Source organism: Puntigrus tetrazona, chromosome 7 (assembly GCF_018831695.1).
Source record: "Puntigrus tetrazona isolate hp1 chromosome 7, ASM1883169v1, whole genome shotgun sequence".
Classification (NCBI taxonomy): domain Eukaryota; kingdom Metazoa; phylum Chordata; class Actinopteri; order Cypriniformes; family Cyprinidae; genus Puntigrus; species Puntigrus tetrazona.
In genome coordinates, this window is record NC_056705.1 from 36955113 (window position 1) to 36979232 (window position 24120).

Below are 24120 nucleotides of genomic sequence, written 5' to 3' on the forward strand. Positions count from 1 at the left end.
TTTATATGGATGAATTGAACTGATTAACCACGAGAATGAAAAATTGTACAGTTTAATCTTTTCTCCAAAAGCACAGGAACAGAGGGCCCTCTAAAATGACCTTGAAAAAGTCCTCAGCTTGAGCACTAAAAGCTGTCTAAATCTAACAAATGGATCTTGAAGCGAGACGGAAATCTTAGCCCATGCATATTTCACTTCTGATTTAGATAAGATAATGGTTAGAGGACTTATATGTGACCCTGGACCACAAAATCTGACATAAGGGTACATTTTATTAAATTGAGTTGTATACATAATAAATAAACTTTCCACTGATGTATGATTTATTAGGAGAGAACAATATTTGTTTGAGACACAAGTATTTGAAAGAATCTAAATATTAAGAAAATCATATTAGCAATGCATATTAAGTTTCGATATATTTACGATAGGTCATTTATGAAATATCTTCATGGAACATGATTTTTACTTAATATCCTAATGATTTTTGGCATAAAAGAAAAATTATAATGATTACCGATTGAATGCATGTTTGGCTATTGCTAAAAATAAACCCGTGCTACATTTAATTGGTTTTGTGCTCCAGGGTCACATATTTATAACCAGTATGAAGTTTATAATGGAGGATTTTCACTTCGCAAGCTTTGAATTGATAGACAGGAGGCGTGTGGATTACTTTGTGATGGATTATTGTGATGTTTTTATCAGCTCTTTGGTGTCTTGTTCTGATGGCACCCATTCACTGCAAAGGATCTATTGGTCAGCAGAGAAGAAGGTGTGTCTTACTTGTGAACCTGCTTCTATAGAAAGAGCAAATTTATTTCATTTTCTACAGAAGGGTTTTGCTTTATTTTGTTCTTAGAATTGAATATTGACGCTACTTAGAAAGCCATTTTATACAGATCAATTGTGCTGATTAACTGTATTTACCACAAGAATGACAAATCCACTCAAGTTTAATCTTTAAGCTTCCTTTTTCAAAAGTACGGGAACAAAGGGCCCTCCTAAATAACCTTGAACAGGTAAGAAGTTTGCAATCGAGTAAATCTAATTCCTCGGCTTGAGCCCTGAAAGGCTGTCTAAGTCTACCGAATGGATCTTGAAGGGAGTGGGAAATCTTAACCCTCTAAATGAGCTTTCCTCCCTCCCAATGTCACATTGAGCTTGGAGGAAACGCTTGGGTGGCTGTGGATGCTCCCCTGGGAGGGCCCATGAGCACTTCCATTTTCCCAGATGAAGCCTCCTGCTTTCCTCAATGAGTCCGGTATCTGCACTGAGAGGCCATTAACTCGCTGGCCGGTGACGGTGGGCTGAATAGTTGTTAAGGATGGGCATTACTGAAGCTTAATGCAGACCTCACTGAGCATGCTCGATGTGGCAGAACCTCATATGCTTTTTCTTGCTTGAGAGGTCTGGCGTTGTCCACACACACACACCGAATTGCCACCATTACACGGCCCACAGATTTAGCGGCAGCAAACTGCAGCATGCATCTTGGCAAAAAGAAGTGGGTGAGATAAATTTAAGATAAAAGGAATAGTTCAGCCAAAAATTAAAACTGGCTGAAAATATACTCAACCTCAGGCCATCCAAGATGTAGATGAGTTTGTGTCTTTTTCTGAACAGATTTGGAGTAGTTTAGCATTGCATCACTTGATCACCAATGGCTCCTCTGCAGTGAATGGGTGCCATCAGAATTAGAGTCCTGATTAACAGTTAAATCATCACAATAATTCACCAGCAATCCACATGACTCTATAAATTCATGTCTTGTGAAGTGAAAAGGTGTGCCTTTTCGATAAAAATAAACAAATAAATCCATCCTTAATGTACATTAATCCTTAATCCGAGTGCACAGCAGTCCATCTTCTGCTGTACTCTCACATCAAACTTTAATGACATATTTGTTTAGAACATTTTTTGCTTGCAGTGTTTGTGCATATTTGTCTCCTGATTTAGACAAGACTAATTTGAGTAGCACATTAATTTACTGTCCTGTTACTCATTTACACACTCTGTACTTATTATAGTAATTACAATTACTAGGTAATAACTAGGTACTAACCCTGAACCTACCCCTAAACCTACTTAATGATGAATATATTTCTTATAAACAGCCTTTGACTTCACATGATTTCAGTTGATGGAGTAAAGTGGTGTGGATTACTTGTAGAGTATTGGGATGCTCATATCAGCTTTTTAGACTCTCATTCTGACGGCACCCATTCACTGCAGAGGATCCATTGGTGAGCGAGTGATGCTAAATTTCTCCAAATCTCTTCAAATATAGAGGAAAACTCCTCTGACCAGACAGAATTGGTTTATATGATGAGAAGATTTAATTTCGGCTTGGTTTCAAAAATAAACATTGAGCAATGCACATACATAAAGCATATCCAACATGGCAAACATGCTCAAACATGCTTACTTGTTATATGATTAAAGCTTTTAATGTTTAAGCTTCTGATGTTGAGTTTACATCTACCATATTTGATTTCTATTAGATTTAGATTTTAAAGACAAATATTAAAGACAAACTGAAAATCTTACAGGTTTGGAACAGCATGAGGGTGAGTAAGGTACCAATGTATTGAAACTTGAATGCTACAAACATACCCTAAAACAAAGGGCTAAATGCAATTCACAAGGGACTGTTTTGATATTTTGGTTCGGTTATGAGTGCAAGATCACAGAAAATACAAACATGACACAATTCAGCTCTCAAAGTGTTCGATAAACAGCTTCTTATCAATCTGCCAAGCATTTTCTGACTAGCTTAAAAAGTTCTTACAGCACTTTTTGACAGTTTCACAGACACATGAAGTTTTTCTTCCAGTACATCACAAATGCTGATAGTGCTGATGGCATATCAGACAAGTTGTCTATCAGCACTATAGAGCACTAAGGCGGGTGTGGAGAAGATGAATGAAAAACGCCAGACTACGCTAGACTGAAAGAAATATACTACTAATATTCAGTCTTTTCCTCTTGGTGGAAGGAATCATGGCAAAGAAACAGAAGAGTCATTCTCTATAAGGTTTAAAATGCTGGATTCTGCAGAAAAAGAAAAAAAAACTAAGTGACTTAGATTTGACAAACTGCAATTGACATATTGAGAAAGTGGATTGGCAGTGTATCAGTATAGCAATGGCCAACTGGACGGGGACTAAATATATCTAAAGATATGCTTGGTAATTTTCTGCTGATTAAAGAAGTTATACACTTGCAAATTTTGAAATAAGAGTAGGCAAAGACGTTATCTGTTTTGGTTTCTTCTGAAAAGAAAGTAGTTTTTTGTTGTTTACTCTTTGTTATTTGGTCGACGTGTTTTCATTCCCAACTCGTTGACACTCACGGTATCACTTTAGCATCACTTTTCAAAGTGCAGATTCCCTGTAGTTTTCAGTTGTTTGTCTTAATTGAATGGGTTGCATGAATTGGTAAGTAAATAACTTTATATAAATTTATACAATGGCAAATGGTAAGTTTAGATAAAGGGGTTAGGTTACGTGCTTATAAATAAATAATGTATAATAAATAAATCAATAAATTCGGCAGTACCAATGGAGGACCTGCATGTTAAAAAAATTATGGGGTACCGATAAGTGACCTCAAAAGTCCTGACCAAGCTTCAGTATGTGAGCTGAAAGTGAGAATGTGTTGAACTGGTAGAACAAAATTTTTTGTTATGTAATTGTTATTGTTGGGCTTTGTTCAGAGGACAGCAGAGAACTGACAGGAAACATTTACACTGTTTTCAAAGCAGCCCAGATCCGGTCCTGCTACTCCACCAATGCAGAGCCACCAAACCATGTAACACAGCCATAATCCTACCGCTTTCCAGGCACTGCCAGGTTGGAAAAAAAAAACCTGCTTGGTGACTGCACACCTACAAAGCTCTGCTTTCTCACACACTCTTGCCTCACAGATTCAATGCATTGTGTTTCTATGAAAGAAATCCTGAGAGGATCCTTTTAGTACTTTGAAAAATAATGTGCTGCATGTCCTAGAGCTATTCATTTAAGCAAGTCCTTCCGTTAATATTATTACCAGCTTGTTTTTGCTCTGCTATGAGATCTGCTATGTGCACAATTTGATTTAGCCAAGTAGGACATGTTCCTATATCAACATCATTTGTTATTCCTGAGACAATGATCCTATTGAATAATAGCCTAACCATGAGTGTACAAAATGGTCAACTCATATATTGGTGAGGCTGATACATTGGCTGATATTTGAGATTTTCTATCAAAGTATATTTTTTAAATGTAGCACATTAAGGTTTATCAAGTCAAAGCTTTGATGGAGCAGAAAACTGTCTCCAACATGAATAAAACAGCAAAGCAGACATGCATAGGTTCATGATATTGACCTTTTTTTCAATATCAAATTGGGGCGTGATCACAGTATCATCAAATGTTTTGTGGCAAACAAAGTCAACAGGGTCACAAGAAACGTGTTGAAAAGAAAAACTCAAATTAACCGCCAAAGATTTGAGAAGAATCAAACATGAAGCTACCAGAAACCCATTATCCTCCAGTGCTGCCATATTCCACAACTGCAACCTACCTGGAGTGTCAAGAAGAGGTGTTCAGTTCTCAGAGACATGGTCAAGGTAAGAAAGACTGAAACCCGACCACCTCTGAACAAGACACATAAGTTAAAACATCAAGAATGGGCCAAGAAATATCTGAAGACAGATTGTTCAAAGGTTTTGTAGACTGATAAGATGAGAGTGTCTCTAGACGGACCAGATTTATGGGCCCATGGTTGGATCAGTGACGGACACAGAGCTGCAGTTCGACTCAAACGCCAGCAAGGTGGAAGTGGGGTACTGGTATGGCCAGATATTATTAAAGATGAGTTAGTTGGACTTTTCGGGTTGAAAATGGACTCAAAATTAACTCTCAGACCTACTGCCAATTTTTAGAAGACAATTTCTGTATCTGTATAGGAAAAAGTCTGTATCTTTCAAGAAGACTTTGTTTTTTATACAAGACAAGTACTTCACTGCGTGGCTGGCCAATAAAGGTCTTAAAGATGGAAAACTAATGACCCTTCTCCACCTGACTTAAACCCTATTGAGAACTTTTGGACCCCTCTTAAGCAGGAAATTTACGGTGAAGGTAAACAGTACACCTTTCTGAACAGTTTCTGGGAGGCTGTGGCTGCACAAAAAGTAGATTCTGACTTGGCTTGTGACTTATCGAAAAGAAGGGTGGCTATATTGGTCCCTAAGGTTTTCTTTTTGAAATTGTTCATGTTAATTTGTATATGGAGTTCTGCATACTTATAGTTGCCTAATAATGGTGTACATGTAGGTATTCTCTTAAGAAAGTTAAAATTTCACTTTTACTACTTAAATGGTTTTGTTAACATTGACCAAGAGCACTGTAGTTGTACAATAACAAAATGTATCCTCAAAAATACAACTTCCGTAATAATTGTGCACACAGTGTATTAGAGTGTGTTCAGCGCATTGGTCCTGACAGAGCTGCCTATGCTGACTGTACACAGAAGGTATAAAGTGGAACAATTTCAACTTTGGAAGGACCATTTAAATAAATATTTTAACTAAGTTACGTTTTCTTATTAAAAGAACCGGCTACTGACTATTCAAATGTGTAGTGTAGTGCTTGTTGTTTGTCGTTTCTCCGATCACGAATGCAGACATTTGTAATAGATTTTATTGTTTTGGTGTCATAGGACCAGGACATGGCATCACATTATGGTAAGGGGTGTATCATTTCCATCACACGCTTGCAGTATTCAGCCTATAACAACATAGCTGGCCAATCAGAGCACACCTCGCTTTTTTAGAACCATGAGCTTTGTATAAATCGACCCGTTTCAGGAAGAAGATGCTTAGAGGATATAGAAAATAATGTGTTTTTTGAGCCGCATGAACACATTGCATTACACCAAATACACAAAACAATGTTCTTTTTACATCATATGACCACATGATCATATGACCCCTTTAATATTAATATTTTATCCCTTTAATTACTCTCTCTGTATTGTTATTTTATTGGTAATTTTGTGCCATTTGCCTTTAAAAACTCTTTTCAGTCAACCAATAATCCTAAATTTGAATCCAAAGCCTGAAAGACGAGACTTCAAAAAACAAGGACAAGGTTTTTCCAGAAGCATGTCATACTTGGGTAGATCACATTAAGCATGTCAGATCCCATACTAGTTATATCATGTCGTAGTTGTTCAGTAATTGCAATTATATTCATGAAACCCCAGGAAATAAATGAAAAAACAAACGCTACAGCTACGAGGCGGAGTTTTGTGCGAGGTACGTTGGTGATTCATTGCTTTGTTGAAGAATAGAGGTGGTGGCATCTGAGTTCAGACGTAATTAAGCATGAAAGATATATCACAGATGTCACCCCTCTCTGTAAGAATATGTCAGCTGTTTCTTCAAATTTGCTAGCACAAAAAAAATGAGGCCAATTTCCTGAACAGAAGCACAAGCGCTGATAGGATCCCCAATGCTAAAACTGTTTATTTTAGAGGCCTCGGTGTTTCAGCGGAGGTGCGGAGGTGCAAAAACAAACAGCATTTAAGCATCTTTTGGGTGAATACCTAATGAACTCCAGTCAGAGCAATAGAAAACATGAAATGATGTTTATTTTTATGTTTAGATTTGCATTCTAAGGGCAGAGAGGGTTGTTGGAGGCGCTGATTCCACACGGACCTGCTGCTGCCTGCCTTCTACTGCAGTGACCTTTTTGAGTCAAATACGATTCAAAGCATAAAGTACTGCTACTGGCTATGCAAACGCAAAGAGAAAGAAGAAAGAAAACAGAGGGCATTGTAAGAAAAGTTAAAGACTGTGATGTTGTGGGTGTATCGGTTTGCCTACAAGATGTTGTGCTGCATAAACACATTTGGGCTGTGTTCCAAAACTGTAGAAAAACGAGCAAGCTTGTGCTATCCACTGTCTACATAGGCAGCTGCTTACCATAGCGTTGTTCAGACAAAATAAAACCCCATTAGAGACTAATCTGAAATGCTCTCCACAACACACTCACATGATGTTCATTAGTAAATCGACTTTCAGCTAGTCTGCCTTTAGCAAACGTTGCTACTCTAACAATGCAATACAAGCATAATACTTATAAGAGTGCTATTTCCTTCAAACGTGGACCAAAATATAAATCAAATATCTAACCATGAAGGACAATCCCAAGATTTATTTCGCACTGCTAAGTTACTTTTTAGAGAAAATGCTAGATTATAGTTTTAAAAGTAAGTATTTGGTTTCAACGTATATCTTACTTATAGATCTGCTATTTTAGATCATACTGTGGTAACACTTTATTAGTCCATTTTAGACATTCTACAGTAAGTAACTATGCAACTATATGTCAACTAGTCATTACAGTATGTCTTCTTAATATCTTCTAAGTCTTTATTTTGATGGGTCCACAACATACTGACTATGAGAAACTTTGGAAGTTTATGTCAACTTATACCACTAACTACTCTACTCTACTACTCTACTAGAGTTAGTAGACATGTAGTTGCAAATTAATGAGAATTAGTTGACATATAGTTACTTATACAAAATTATAACTTACAAAAAGTAACTTATTGTTTGTAGAATGTCTAAAGTGGACTATCAAAATAACGTGTGACCCATACTATTTACTATACGCAAATAAAAGGACCAAGATAAACATATTTTCAGACTGTTGAATATAACTTAGTCCAAGGCTCAGTCTGATCTTTGCAGGTTTTGAAAGTTAGTGTTCCCTGACATTTTGTTTCATCTGATGTTTGATTTATTGCTGGTTCTTTCTGTAGCGCTTCTTTATTTATTCACACTCTTAAAAACGGCACTGATTGTTATAAATATCGTATAAAATACACATGGATTCAAGTGCATATATATTTGAACATAGTAAAAGATAGTATACACCAGGTTTGCTTTCTTATTGTGCAAGTCTCCATGTCATACTAACAAGAAAATACTGTTTAAGTAATTCGGTATTTGCAATGTTAAAGAAAAAGACAGAAGGAAAAGATTGTAAAGCATGCATCAAATGTTCATTACAGCAGCATCTTTTGAGATCTGGAATCAATGAATTAGTAGAAGTTATTACTCTACCACCTGACTATGACGTCATTAATAACATTAATCAATTTGGTTCAAATGATGGCGGTGCAACCATTTTACTAAGTTTAAGGAAACTGTCGTGACTAGTTGGTTAGTTTCTCCAATGATGCATCGCACTATGGTAGTTCACTGCCAAGTTACAGTACATTACTGTACAGTAAACACACCACTTCAATCAAAATCAAACAGGTAACCAGCTAAACACAAACTATCCACAATATCAGAAGACTGACTTGGCTAGAAGCAATAAATCAACTTTGAAACATAGGCTGGTTTTAACTTGAAATAGCCTTCATTTCAGGAACATTGCTATGATGTCTAAAAGGTATCCTAGATAGGCAGCTCACTAAAGTTTTGGGGCAGAGCCAGAATTGGTCAGAATTGTATTTTCTGCAAAAGTGCCGCTGTGCCATTCACCGCCCTCAGCTTTTTCAGCGCATTATAGAAAAGAGCTTGTTTAAATCTCAACCCCTATTCAACACATATCTGACCTGTGTCAGTCAAAGAGGCTTAGGGGAATTGATGGGTCACTTTGGATTCCTGCCACTACAGATGCTGTTATGTTTAGAGACAAATCTGAAGCCTGTGGCTAGGATGAGCTTCAGCAGTACTAAGACCTAAGGTTGCTAAATTTTTCGACTAAACACTAGAAAGCATCAGAAATGGAAAACGGAAACCGACCAACATGGATAGAGCTAACAGTAAACCATTATTTCAAGCACGTTCACAATACAAAATAGACATAAAACACAAATCTGTTCAAATTAAATCTGAGCGGCATGAGTTGTATTTTCAGCAGCTCTCAGCAAATAGTTTCAGAAAGACTCAGTAACAATCGTGCAATATTTCACACTTATAAATGTGATTATGCAAACACGCTTGCAATCCAAGTGGAACTGATGCAACTAAAGTGAAACGTTGTAGCTTCAAAAGGCTGTTTATCAGCTCCTCTCTAAATAGTTTGGCACTTATAAACGTATTAAATAATTGCTTTTTTGATAACATTTCATGCAAAGCCATCATCCGTGTTAGGGTGTCCAGGTTGGACCGGATGGACAGATGCTCTGCAGTGCTGGACAACAGAACGCTCTCATATGAAAATCGCTTCAAAACCAAAGACAAAAAGAAGCATCTGTAGAACACACAAGTGCAGTATTTTAAAATATGACATTAATGTAACAATTAGTTTAGCTGTAAAAAGATTTCTTTAGATGTGTCAACAATAAAAAGTTCTATTCCGGTTCATTTTTTGGCTTGGAGTATTATGTGCTTCTCATGTTTTCATCTGCTTCATTTCTGTGCCTGCTGTTAAAGAGAGCAAAAAAAAAAAAAAAACATTTTATGCAGTGTAGGCGTATTAAAAAATCCTTCACATGGCAGGCTATAGTGATTAAAAACAAGTTACTATTAGATTATTTAGATTATTATTTATTTGATTGCTTTTTTTTTTTTTTTTTTGCAGTCATGTATCAATACTCGACAGAAAGGAGTTTTTATTTAAAACGCACAAATGCTCCTCAAGCCGAAATCACTAAAGCACATTTAACCCTGAAGCGCCAACACCATCCTAGATATCTAATCACAAACGGCTGTAATGAGGTTGGAAGACATTCTATGAAGCAATTCCCACTTGGACTCAAGACAGAGATGCTGAGAGAGATTGGCATCATTGTGTTCGGTGAATACACCTTGCGGAAAACCTGATAAGACATCTCAAGTGATTATATTGTATTCTCTGTAGATAAACATCCCCATGCTTAAAATGGTTATTTGCCATTTTTGACGCTTGACTGAAACCTTCAAGATTTAGAAAGGCATTAAGAGGTGCAGATGTTTGTCCAGTCTTTACTCAGAGAGGAACTGTTTTCATCCGCAAACATAATTCAGCAGATTCTAAATAGGAGCAAATTGAAGTTAAATGAAGACTATTTGTATGCATTTAATTGAACGTAGTATTCTTCTATTGTTTCGTGAACTAAATGAAACGGCACGGAAAAAGACATAAAATCCTGTACTGTGGGCTTCTGGAAATGAATACGTGAGTACATTTCATGCTCCAGGATGTTCAACGCCTTCACCGTAATTTCAAAACAAGCAGTTCAATTGTCATCAAACAGTGTAAACCTGTGGGTGATCATCACGCCTATTTGCAGCTTTCATAATCTTTCCTGTTGAGTCACAAGACAGCACTGCTCTTCACTTTCATTTAAAGGAACAAGCAGCCTAACAGCCATAAAGTGACATGCCTCTGAGGAATCCGTCTGATATATTGTAAATGTTAAAGCACAAAAGCTATAAATAAAAGACTTGCTTGAAAGGGATAGTGCAAGGATTCCTGTAAACAACAAAGTTGCAATACATACAAAAGGCATGGTGCATTTGTTGTCATTTTGGGGCTTCCCAGATCCCCACGAAATGCGACCAGTCATCATGTTTGACACGGAAGAAAGAAAGTCTTACAAATGGAATGCTAATGTGTCATGAATACAGGTGCAGGTCTCATTAATTTAGAATGTTGTGGAAAAGTTCATTTATTTCAGTAATTCAACTCAAATCGCGAAACTCGTGTATTAAATAAATTCAATGCACACAGACTGAAGGAGTTTAAGTCTGTGTGCATTGGATTTCAGTCTGACTTCAGTCTGTGTGCGTTGGATTAATTTAATACACGAGTTTCACAATTTGAGTTGAATTACTGAAATAAATTAACTTTTCCCCGGCGTTCAAAATTATTGAGATGCACCTGTGAAAAACAGCACTTTGAACAAGGAAAGCAATTGGTCTGAATATCAGTCTATGAATCGTGAACGTGAAAAACCTATTTAATTCCACCTGCAGTCGATAATCGTATCCCTTATTTCAATTTCTTCCCATGAAAATGATTTGTTCACGAATTAAAATGGCTTGAATGTAACTCTACACCCTTAACTCATTCGGTATTTGTGAATCTATGAATATGCAAATGAGTCTCCGCCTCTACTCAATCACACCAGCTCGGTCCTGCTCCACTTTCACCCAGTCAGCAGAAGTAAATGCTGTAGTAAATGCTACACAATGGCGGTGACAATCTTGGATTAATGTTGTTTATTGCAGCTGAAAGAATGAATCCATGAGTGAATGCATTCAAATTCTGAATGGATTATAGCTTAAAAAGCGTACAAAGCACGCTCTCCTTATAATCACTGAAAAGCTGTCACTCATCTAGGTTCATCGTGATCTCATTCCCTTATAAACATTGAAGATCTGCACTGCACAGTTAATCCCTTACTTAAATTGTGTCCTCACCTTGTTTGTTACTATGAGGGGATTCGCATGTGTGCAGAACTTTATTTTATTTTAAGTAGTCCAATTATCGCTATTAACAAACCATTACTTTTGCCTCAATAACATACTATTTTGTCGCTTATTAATATTTAGTAAGATAGCTGTTAGGTGCTGGGTAGGATCAGGCATGTAAAATACGGTATGTGAAAATGTACTTTATGAGTATTAATAAAGAGGTAATATGTTAATAACAGGCATGCTAATGAGCAACTAGCTGAAAATCGGTTCCTATATTAAAGTGTTAAACTCAGCACTGAACAAAACAAATCAATATGAGGATTCTGACTAATTTAAATAAATCTGATGAAATAAATTTGATTCATGAAATCAATAGATATGTCTGCGATTGGCTACATTAACTCAACACAGCGAGAATATGTTGTAAATAAAAACTTTTGAGCAAAAATTAAAATCGGTGCTCTGCAGGGAGTCTTTAAAACACAAAATGAGAGATAAATAGAATAATAAACAGAATGAGAGGCGAATAGAATATTACATATATATGTATATATACTATAATTACATAACATGACAGATCATTGGTAGAACAAACATAGATAGTTAGATAGATAGATAGATAGATAGATAGATAGATAGATAGATAGATAGATAGATAGATAGATAGATAGATAGATAGAATAACGAATGACTGATTCTTCAGTATTATTTAAGCAACATGATAACACATCTTAAAGCGCAGGAGATAAAAAATGCATTTAGGTGGCATAAAGATAAGAGTTAATCAGTTTTTTTTATCTATAAATCCCTAGCTAAAAATAAAAAGATGGGACAAGCCGATAATCAAGCATATCTGTATCAAGCGCATTTCTTCCCTTCCAGCTGCACAGCGGTGAATAGCGCTGCACGAGTCCGCGCAAAAGACAGTGAGCTCTTTCCAAGCGTATGTCTCTTAAGTTCAGAGAGTGACTGACTTCCTTTAGCTGTGCTTACTCAGAGATACCGCGCTCCGCTTGGCTCTGTCTTAATTAATGACTAATTACATCCCATTGCTTCTAATTAGAATCACAAATTCAAGAGTGGCGAGAACAGAAAGCGAGTCTGTGGCTGTCTGAATCACAGGCATCTGCTGCTCCTCTTCTCTTATTCTTTCTTGCTAAAATAAGAAACGGAAAACATGGAAAACATGTTCCCTGCTGATCTCCTTTTGCTTGTTTTGACGATCCCAGAAGACTAATTTAGGACTAAAATGTATTGACAGGAATGTAAAGCAAAATGATAAAAAGGTGTATAATGGAGCTGGAAATTAATACATTTCTTTATGTACTTACAAAATAAAGAAATGAGCCATTCAAGGCCAAGCCTTGCCATCATTTTTCTAGGTTAAGGTGGTTTTAGGCTCTGTGTGTCATGCCTAACAACACCCCTAAGCCCTGATAAAGTCACGATTACGCACAGCTGCTAGATTTAATAAAACAGCAACTACAGTAAAATATGACATATAACTGTATAATATATAATATTAACTATATAACATTAACTATAACTACCAGCCTGCTGCAGCTGACATTTTTTATGTTAAAAAAATATACAACTGTTACATTCATTAGATTAAATAATTGTAAATAATATTACATATTACTGTTTTCTATTTTAATATGCTTTAAAATGCAGTCTATTGCTGTGCCTATTGCTTTTCTTATTGGTACTCATTTATTGATAACTGGTAACACTTTACACTGGTAAAAAAGGTTCATTAGTTAACTACATTAGTCAACAAACTAAGATTGAACAATGCTTCTACAGCATTTCTTTCTGCAGTTTTGTGGAAACTCAAAATTCTCTGATGAACGGAAGTTCAAAATTTGAAATATAAATCTTTTTGAGACATTATCAAGTCTGTTTTAACCTGTATCCTTACTGAATAAAAGTATTTTGTTTACACCAAAGAAGACTGTTAGCTGAGACTTGCTTTTTTCCTTTTCATTTTATGCTTAAATTAAAAAAAAAAAAAAAAAAAATATATATATATATATATATATATATATATATATATATATATATATATATATATATATATATATATTTAGAGTGCAGACCTCACTGATAACAGCTCTTTATCGATCTGCAGTGACCTTCCTTCTAAGGAGACAAGTGAACTCAAAAAATGCCTGCTTGATTCTGATAAACCAACTTTTGTCGTCTGTCCCAGTGCTATGACAAGCAAAATATTTATAGTTATGATGTGTTTCCTCAAAGCGGTCTCAAAGGCAGGCGGTGACTGTGCTATATAGTGAAACATGACCTCAATTTGCACCAGCGTGCCAACTGTTCCTTCTTCTCCTTTGGGAGTTCGGATACAAATTCCTAAATAAGAAAATTTGCACTTGTGCATTTTTTTCGCAGTGTGGCGGACCCTGATATCAGCAGGTTACTTTCTCTATTAGAGATGCAGTCGACATTGCAAAATACGGTTGACTTCGGTGATAGCATGTTTTGACTCTCTTTAAGCTTTCCAAGCATACCGTCTTTGCACGTGGATAAATATTTAATGAACCAGATTTTTTTTTAGTCCGCACGACTGTGTTAAATCTGGGTTGAACAGACATGCAAATCCAATCGCTTTAGAGCGCTATAATTAATGCAGATTTTTATTTTTGTTTGCGTCGAGGTATGTTTACCCCTTCGTATTTTTTGCGGTTACGCCTAATTGTTTATTCCGAAAAAATCACATGCGCTGCACAAAACAAGCAGGTATTTGCTTTGTGCTGCTTTAATTCGAAACGATTCAAATCATCTCAGCATGAAAGCTTTCGAAATACTGTAGCATAACCTTCATTGTGCATTAGAGTGTGCCCTTAGAATGAGGAGAAGGAATATACTGTAGTGTGTTTTTCTAGAGCTCAATCAAGAAGACAAGCAGGCAGTCTAAAAGCATTTGTCTTGCACAATACAATCAAAACCGAACAGCATTGCTGCTGTAGTTATGATCCATTTAAGGCTTATACCTCTGAATGACCTGTTTTAAAAGGGTAACAGATCAGCTGGATGAAATGGTTGGTTTGATTTTTGCTGCTAAGTTCGAGGCGATGAACACTTGCAGAGGAAATGAAGCAAACAGTTGCATTCATGTAGTCTTAATGTGTCACTCTAACACACAATTACACCCAAGAGAGGCTTCTGATTACATTAAATGTACAGTATGCTGGCTTTTGTTATTTTTCTTTATCGTTCGTATACTGCAGAGCACATATCGCGCAAAATAAATGCACAGTTTACAATTTATAGCTTACAGAAGTAAATATTAGAGAAAAACACGTTTTTTTAAACTAATAGAGCAGCATACTTTCCCTAGATGATTCATCGCAGCAAATTAAAGTAATTGTATTGTGCTACAAGTTTTCTGAAATGTTGAAATACGCAAATGAGGCGCTATCTAATTAAATATGTACTAATTTGCATATATCCTGAGAACGGAAATCAAGTTCAAAGTTAAAAATTCTGACATATGAAAGATTTTAGATGTCTTTTTACCATTTCGCAATCCGAAAATGCTGTCAACGGACAAAACGAAATGCATTGTTGCATATTCTCGGGAATTCAGTATAAAATATCAGTACCAGGCAAATTAAATAATTGCAAACCCCTCTGTTAAAAACCTTCAGAATATAAATAGTGTATGGTTCATGTTCTGGAAAAAAAATGTTTAAAATATTTAGTAAAAAAAAAAAATAAATAAATAAAATAAAAATAATAATAATAATAATAATAATAATAATAATAATGATAAAACAAATAATAAAATAATAAAAATAATAATAATAATAAAATTAATATATATATATATATATATATATATATATATATATATATATATATATATATATATATAATCTGAGATTTAATAGTCTGAGAATGAATGAAGTTATTACAGCAAAAGGGTCTAAATTCTATAAATTGGCCATTGCATGAAAAAAAGTTGGTTTTGCCTTCAGGTTTTATTAATTAGTAATGCACATATTATTTTGTCAGATTAAATCGTAACAATGTAGTTCTGCACAGGCCCCTCCCACAATAGCTAAAGTTTTATTATCATAAAAGAGAGGGGCGGAGTCAGCAAGAGCTCATTAGCATTTAAAGCAGCATGGACTAGAATGGCTTGATGAAAGCAGAGCTGATTTTGCCTGGGTAAAGAAGGTGTTTTTGCACTACCTTTGAGAAATTGTAACCAAGGCATGTTATAGATTTTCATTAAGATCCTGAATCATATAAATGAAAAATCTAATGCTCCTTGGGGATATTTTAAGAAGAAATTGAGGTTTTGAATATTTTGCCTCTGATACAGATTCATTTGACAAGGACAGAGTTACCGTATGGGCATTTGGACATGCGTCCAAGGGCACCAGGTCCAAGGGGGGAACCGTGTAGGGCCAAAGGAATGTTTTCAAATGCTGAGTCCACCAAACAAACACTGCACAGTGACCAAGGGGCTCCCGGATCAGGGTGTCCGGGACACAGTGACACCTTATTAGATTGAACAAGACTGCGGTACTTCATCATGCTAAGTTACAGGACATCGACTTATACAAAACACACTGAGAGATCACGGTATAAAACCCAGTTACTGCCTAATTTACTCGTTTTTTTTCAAATGCCAAGCAAGTTAAAGCACTATAAATTCAAGCACCTACGTGCGGAGTGTGAGCTGTACTGATTAATAGCCTGTCTTTCTGGATCAGAGGCTTTGCGGTGTCTTTGTTTAACAGAGCTCATTGTGATTATCACAGGATAAACCCTCCAGCGCGGCCATAAATCAGCCCTGCCGAGGCTCTTCACTCGCACGGCCATCTGTCAGTCAAAAGGGCAGCTGAGGGCAACTCGAAAAAGTTCGAGTCTCTTCCGAGGGGTGCCTGGTACAACGTCTCGGCTGTGTTTCCACGCCTTTCTGTCGAGGTAATTAACCCCGACCCGCTGCTTATTAGAGGAGACTCATAGGGAGCGGAGGATGAGAGGAAATGAGAAATCACAGCTTCTCAAAGAAGCAAACGCAGTCCTCGGAGACGGTGTCATCCGTTTGACTCTTTTCATATCACGCTGCCATCAATCCTTTCCATAACATACATTCCTACACAGCGGTTAGGTAATGTTCATAAATAGGCCGTTCTTTAGAATTTAATATAATGTACATTTCCATGCACCTGTAGATTTCTATAGCACAATTTTACATTAACCTGAATAATAATATCGGCTGCATAAATATTCATATGTCAAATCTGAATAAAGACTAGCACTAGGCTGCTTGTCATTACCATCACATCTCAACTTCTTAAATAAGTTCCAACGAGACCTGCAGCTTTTCTGCTGGCACTTGTGTTTGTGGCAACGAGGCATTTTTTTTAATGAGCGAACTGTACGAGTTTCGGTTTGTTCAGTTTATTCATCTCAGTTTCTTTAAAAGTTCAAAAAACATGTTATTTTGGAAAGGTGTTGCTGATAAGCAAACAAATCGGCCTAGATGTTAAAAATTACTGCTGCTAATTGATGCAGCCATATTTAAAGAGACAGGTGTTGATGTCATGAATAATTTCTGGACTAGCTAGGCAAATTCTCTCCATTGTGTTCACGGGCTTGAATTCAGCGCAGATGAACCGGAAATATGAAACAATGAATACACAATGGTGAGAATTCATAAGGCGAGCCAACAAACCTGCTGAACAATTGGACTGACATTTATTTGCCAAGTTTATATATGATAGGAATCTGTCTTGGTGTTGGAGTTGTTATAATTACCAGTAAATATGATGACATAACTACTAAAAATATTAAATATATATTCCATCCCAATGTGAATAATGTTGATCTATGATATGGTTTGTCACGTGACCCCACCAATATATTTAATTAATGTGGCTAATCATAAATTAACTACTTTAGTCCAAATACTACAAAATTAATTAAGACATTATGTTTTGTTTACTGCGTAACAACCACCTATGATCTACAGAAACACAATAAAATCAATTTCCGATTGCTAAAATTCATATATTTTTTTATATTTCACATGCCATATTGTAGAATTTCATGTTTCTGTTCTTCTTCAAAGAAAACAGTGTTTTTCATAATCAACGGTGGGATCTAAAAAAATTCAATTCCTATTCCTGCTTCATCTGCCACAGAATTTGATGAATTTCGTGAAATGCTATTTTCTTGATTTGTTTTCGCACATGGCCCAGTGCTTGGCATAAAAGCTAAATGCAAATGGTATGAGAGCAGATAAACAGAATGTTATGAGCTGAGAATCTGTTCGCTTCGCTTCGCTCCTCTACACAATGTAACTACACAATTGAAAGAGGGACTAAGTGATTCTGTTGTTCTTTCTCTTTGGCTTTCAGCGGAAAATCCACTACAGCGCTAAAGAGCTGCTGTGCTGAAGCGTGCTGCATTTTCATCAAGTTGGGGATGACAGGGAGATCAGGCAGGCCATCCTCCAGGCTGTTTGTACCAGGTGGTAGAGCCACAGCTGGCATGTACCTCTTCCACATAAATCATTCATTCTGGAAAACACTTGTATGCAACAGAGAGAGAGAGAGATGCGGTGTAAAGTCTGGCATGGCGAAGTTTAGAACAACCTTGTGGTCAGTACTGTATCGTAAGGTTCGGAGTTAACGCTTGAAATTAATGTACTTAAAGGAACCGTTCAATCAAAGGTTAAAACCTGCTGTATGCACTTTAGGTCAGTCAGCATTTGTTTATTTCATCATCAGAACAGGTGGGGAGAAATAATACATTACATCCTCTGCGGTGAATGTGTGCCGCCAGATTGAAAGTTTAAGCAAATGATAAAGACATCACAGTGTTTTGTGAATGTTTTGTGAAGCGAAAAGCTGGTGTTTGTAAGAAACAAATCCATCATTAGATATATATATATATATATATATATATATATATATATATATATATATATATATATATATATATATATATATATATATATATATATATATATACATACAAACACATATACATATATTTCATCTGAAACTGTTGCTTCTGGCTGAAATACAAGTCTTCTGCCCACAATATTGCTTTCTACTAAAAAAATTTAGTTCATCTGAATCAGGAGAGAAATATGCTCACATAAAGAACTGTTTATAAGCAAAAAATTCCACAATTGTTCATAAATATGTCTCTAGACTACAGGCATTGGAGAAGCTTTGCTATGGATTATGGCCTGGTATTTTGACAAGATTTGTATCTCACAAACATGCAGTTTTTGACGTCATGATACATTAACTAATGGATTGGAAAGGTGTGTATTTCTTGAGTATTATTGCGATGTTTGTATCAGCCGTTTTGACGTTTAAACGTAATACTAAATTTGTCTTCAATTCATCACTTGTATTTGACATTTTTGGATGGACTATTCATTTTAAGCAATATTCTGAGTTTAACAAAGTTACGCTCAACCAAAAGCATTGTGGCATAATGTTGACTCTCACAAAAAAAAAGATGTATCCCTTGCATTAAAACAAAAACAAAGAGCGAAAATCGGGTCACACCGAGGCACTTACAATGCGTCAACGGGGGCCAACTGATTTCAAAGCAGAAATGTGGAGCTTATTATTTCATAAAAGCACTTACATTAATTCTCCTATTAAAACGTAAGTAGTCCTTGCCATTTTAAAAGTCGTTTTGGGGTTTAAGATCAGAATTATTTTTGGAGATATTCGACATTGCAGATGCCGTAAATTGAGATTGAACTGTACTGTAAAAAAAACACCGTCAAACTGCAAAGATCAAAGTATCTCAGATAAACCTTACAATCCCTGCCGTGCAATAAAAATAAAATGTGTTGTGTTTAAAAAATGCTCCCTAACGCTCTCTCCAAGTCCGTTCCTGAAGCCCACAGCCGTTGCCAAACAGCACAACGTGTCTGAGGCTGCAGCTCGGGAATGTTTGCTCAAGTAATCATCTGTAGCTGCCTCTCAGCTCAGTGAGGTTTGTTTGCGCCCTTGATTCGGTTTGAGCGCTACACTGGCTGTCTGCAACCCATATATCAACAAGCATCCAGTTAGCATCTGCGACAAAATCGTGTCGCGAACAATGAAGTGCGTCTTTTAAAACGAAGCGCGAAAGGAGGCCATTAATGAAAGTACATTAAAGACTTTTTGGAGCAATGCAAAATTTGTATTCTGTGATATTCGGCTAAGCAGGCAAATCCGTTGTAGAGTAACAAAGCAGAAAGAGAACAGCAAATTGCTTGTGTTTTCAGTTCTGCAACAAATTAGTGCTTTCCGAAGAAGCTGAAAACGAACCTGGAATAAAGCTTGCGCAACGACGAGAAACTACAAACGCTTTATTGTTGCATGCTCTTTGGCAGATGCATCTCAGGGAAGGTGGGTTAGGTTGTGCTAATTGTACGATGCACTTTTTGAATGAATATTATAACTCAGTCACTCAATATATTCACAATCAACCACATTTTAATGCATTAAATCAGACAGTCTTCAAAATAAAGCTTCCAGTAGGGGAATTTGACAGTGATGCCATAGCAGAAGCTTTTTAGTTACCCCCAAAAAACCTGGCTGTCTGTCTTCTTTTTCAGTGCAAATAATATTTAAACAATCTAAAGAAACTTTTGTGCAATGCAAAGGTGCCATGGAGATTAAAAGCTCTTTAAGAACTTTTATTTTTTTAAGAGAGTATCAAATAATCAAATGCACAAACGATGACGGAAAAGCCAGAAATGCGTGCTAAGTAGCGCTGAAAGATCTGAACTACCTGCGCAGATAGAAGCAATCAGCCCCTTTTCATAATTAATGTTCAGCCAGTGCCAAGTTCATTAAACAAGAGTCTCCAAAGAGAGAAGAAGAGGACTTCGCAATCATCAATGGTCTTTGTGAATCTGCCAGATCGCAAATTGGGGGTCACACCTGCATAAAAGTGTCATTAACAATAAGGCAAGGTGCAATCAACCTGATTCAAACAGGACAGGACAAATGTACAATTGGTATTCAGGTCGTGATGATGAAACTCTATAGATTTTTCCGTTTAGCACCTGAGTGGAAGACACTCTCCACAACGGACTGCTATTTCTCTCACCCCAGGTCATGTCTGTTCACAGTGCAGACAAAAATTTACCATGGTAACCAAGGTGACTACCAAAAAGTTACTATAGCTACCGTCACAACAACAAAACAGAGTAGTATAAACCGTGTCTGCATACTTGTCGTAAATATTTTTCGTGTCATTTACGGTTGCGGTGACGATGCCTTCCAATATAACATTACTACAGTATTTTGATGAAAACTATAGCTATTAAACAAAAGCTTCCTACACTGCTTTAAGTAGAGGTTTTATATTTAGTGCAATCATTTCAAGGCATTTAGCAGGTAACAGCGGTTACCATGGTAAGTCACTGCCAAGCTAGTAATTTAGTTGAATTTACAATAAAAGGTTTTTTCCTATATATATATATATATATATATATATATATATATATATATATATATATATATATATATATATATATATATAAATGCAACAGTTAGTGCCTCTGCATCAGCAATAAAATATCATTAGTTGCATAATATCATTTTTTTTTGCTGAATTTCCGTTTCTCAGCTGTATTTCATTTTCTCACAGGAAAATAATTTACGAAGGGCATGTAAGAAAGCATATGGTGTTTATTGGTGAGCACTGTATCAGGTCTCGTAGACCATTACTGAATAGGGTTTTATCTATTTAAATGGTCAGCTCTCTTTATTTATATATTTATTACTGCGTTAACCAAGTTACAGTAAGAAGAGAAATCACACGAATGGTGGATTTTCTTTATTTTATCCACCCCCTCCACCTCAACAAATACGTTTATGGTCCGTTTTGTACTCTTCTCGCGAAAAGGTGGCACAACGAGCTCGTTTTTGTCCGGTTCGCAGCTCTATTTCTCGTAGTTTTTCTCACAGTCGTTCGTCTTACCTTGTATGTGCTGATTAACTACGTTCTCCAGCCGATCCAGTCGCTCTATAATCCGCAGAGTTTCTCCTTTCCTGTCGCCTTCCAACTTTTTGGCTGGGACAGGCATCGGCACTTTGATGTACACATTTGCGATGTAATTAGTCACCCATCCGACGTACAAAAGACACACTATGTTGGTCATGCCGCTTAGTATCACACACGTAGACACCAAAGTTTTGGTTCTCCTGGTGCAAGCCATTCCGACATCCCTCCATATAGAGTCCGAGCCACAGCGGACAAGTGCGCCTGTCCTCAACTCTGTATGGACTCCGATGGAGAACAACGCGCCTGTCGCAAACACTACAGTCCGCGCTTCATTCTGTTCGGCTCTGGCGGATTCCAGCGACTATCGTCTTGTTCCGGCACGGAGCGCCGCGTCCTCCATCTGCAGCGGTATAGGAAGGAGAGCGAAGGTGCGCGAGCGTGTGTGTGGTTTGATCCCGAGCCCGTTGACCAATGAGATGCGCTGCAATCTACGGGACCAATTACACAATGATCCAGTAACGGTAAGGAGGTGCTTTATAACGACAGAGACTCCCACTGTTTTATTAAAATGCGCGTGTTTTTTTCATAAAGTCAAACATTGCATTGCATTGAATGGCATTTTAAAGCTCAGCACCGTCAGTTTAACCACTTAGAAATGAACGGCATGTACCAATGCCCTCCTGATGTAAAGTTGTAAAGCTGCAAATCACATAATAACGTTCAGAATCATTTTAAATCTTTTGCAGGTATTTATCAGGGAGTCATTGCGTTATATGGTATATTTAATGGAATTGCAAATGTTGTTCGCTTGAAACATGCCCAGAATGCAATATGGCTAAATGTTTCTTCACTCATCACATTCAGTTGAATTAGGCAACATGAGTCGCATAAAAAGGATTCAGCCTATCTTTTCAGAACAGTTGTCAAATATTAGATGTTTAGCTGCTTGCATCTTACCTTGCACTCTTAAACCATTACAAATCAACCTGTATGGATTCCTTTCAGCTGTTGAACACAAATAGAGATATTTTGAAGAATGTCACACTTTTGTGGCCACTGATATCCATAGTATGGGGGTATTTCTTAATGAACTATCACTTTAATATCACTTTTTGGTTTTCTATTACAAAAATATTTTACGTTAACCTACAATAACTACAGATTCTCTCTGTCGCATATACTGTACTCTATCTTCCTGTTTCTATAGCAGGATAATGACCTGAACGCATGATATATACAGGCAAGATATATGATACAAGATTCATATTGGGATTCGTGAATATATATTTAGTTAACTCTTTTCCAAAACAGATGTATACCATGCCTCTTGTGGTGTTTATGAACATCTGTAAATGTTTCTATGTCACCTACTCTTTGAGTCTCCCAGGAACATGAAAAGCCATAAAAATCCTAATACAAGTATGATATTAAATAAATACAAAGATTGATCAATTGCAGCAAACACGGCCCATTCACACCAAAGTATGTTTTCAGTTGAATAAATGCCTGCGAAAACCATTTTTATGAAAATATTAAAAAAACTGATAACACTTTATTTTATGGTTACACCTGTTTGTTGCTTATTAGCATACATATCACTACAATATTAGCCATTATTTCTAATTAAGCACATATTAATGCCTTATTGCCTAAACTTAACAACTACCTAACTAACTATTAATAAGCAGCAAATTAAAAATTTGATTGAGTTAAAAGTCATATAAGTGTTACCTATTCTAAAGTGTTACCAAATTTTCACACCCAATATTTCGTGATGGAGTCAACATTATCATGCCAGTAGGTGGCAGCACATTTATCAGTCGCTAAATTATTACCTAGTCTTCAGTTTATTTAAATAAAACACAGATTTTTTTTTTTTCAGGAATGAAACAGCACTGCTCAGGAATGGCATTATAAATATAGGAATAACTATATCATCATTTGAGATACACGTAAATTAAAAAAAAAACACGCTGAAGCAAAACACAAGTGTTCTCAAAACACTGTAGAACAGAGGGACCTTGTTTTTATGACAAACAGGATTCTGGCTCTTAGGAAGTGAGGCGGAGGAAATCATTATTTGCGAGCTCGAGTATACGATGCACACTTATAAGCCACGGCACATGTAGCTGTATGTGTACGTAAACCAACACCGGTAGTTCTCCTTTAGAATATGACCGTATTTATGAATACAATTTGTCAAATTATTTAGATTTGGGAACGGCATTTTCCACATGCTTCTAATCTTATTTTAGTGGGATTACTGCATAATGACATTTATGTGTGCTGCCAAAGAAAGCAAATAAGTATTTTATGAATATTTAAGATCCTTCGGTTAATCTTCCAGAGCAGCGCTGCTTTCAGCAAAAGCCTTAACATGTAAGAGTAGGAGGAATAAAGACCCGTTGCGAGCTTGCGTTTTATATCCACCCCATGGGTATAGTCTGAGGAAACTCATAAAGAAACGATATTGATTTTATCTCATTAAATAAAGCCCATACACATGAGAGCATATGATGTTTGATTCTACGGGGACAATAATAATGCTTGCTTTAAATAACTGAGATACAAACAAAAATCATAGACATTGCTTTAACGTTTAATGACATTTTAAGCAACAGAAAAACAATGTTTACAACAACTACCGATATATTGCAAATACTTATAATCGGATGTAAAGCTTTAAAGCAAAAATAAAAATGGTT

General features: G+C 36.4%; 1 protein-coding gene across 2 annotated transcripts in view; it reads right to left on the reverse strand.

Moving 5' to 3' along the window:
• The window catches only part of galnt18b (UDP-N-acetyl-alpha-D-galactosamine:polypeptide N-acetylgalactosaminyltransferase 18b), an 81550-nt gene extending 59720 nt beyond the window's left edge, over positions 1-21830 (reverse strand). Inside the window, exon 1 of one of the 2 annotated variants that reach the window (XM_043245779.1) lies at positions 21392-21830. In XM_043245779.1, the coding sequence (XP_043101714.1) occupies positions 21392-21629 (238 nt within the window). In that variant the 5' untranslated portion in view covers positions 21630-21830. The remainder of the gene's footprint in view (positions 1-21391) is intronic. The other variant, XM_043245780.1, reaches the window with a different exon arrangement.
• Between the last annotated feature and the right edge of the window lie 2290 nt (positions 21831-24120).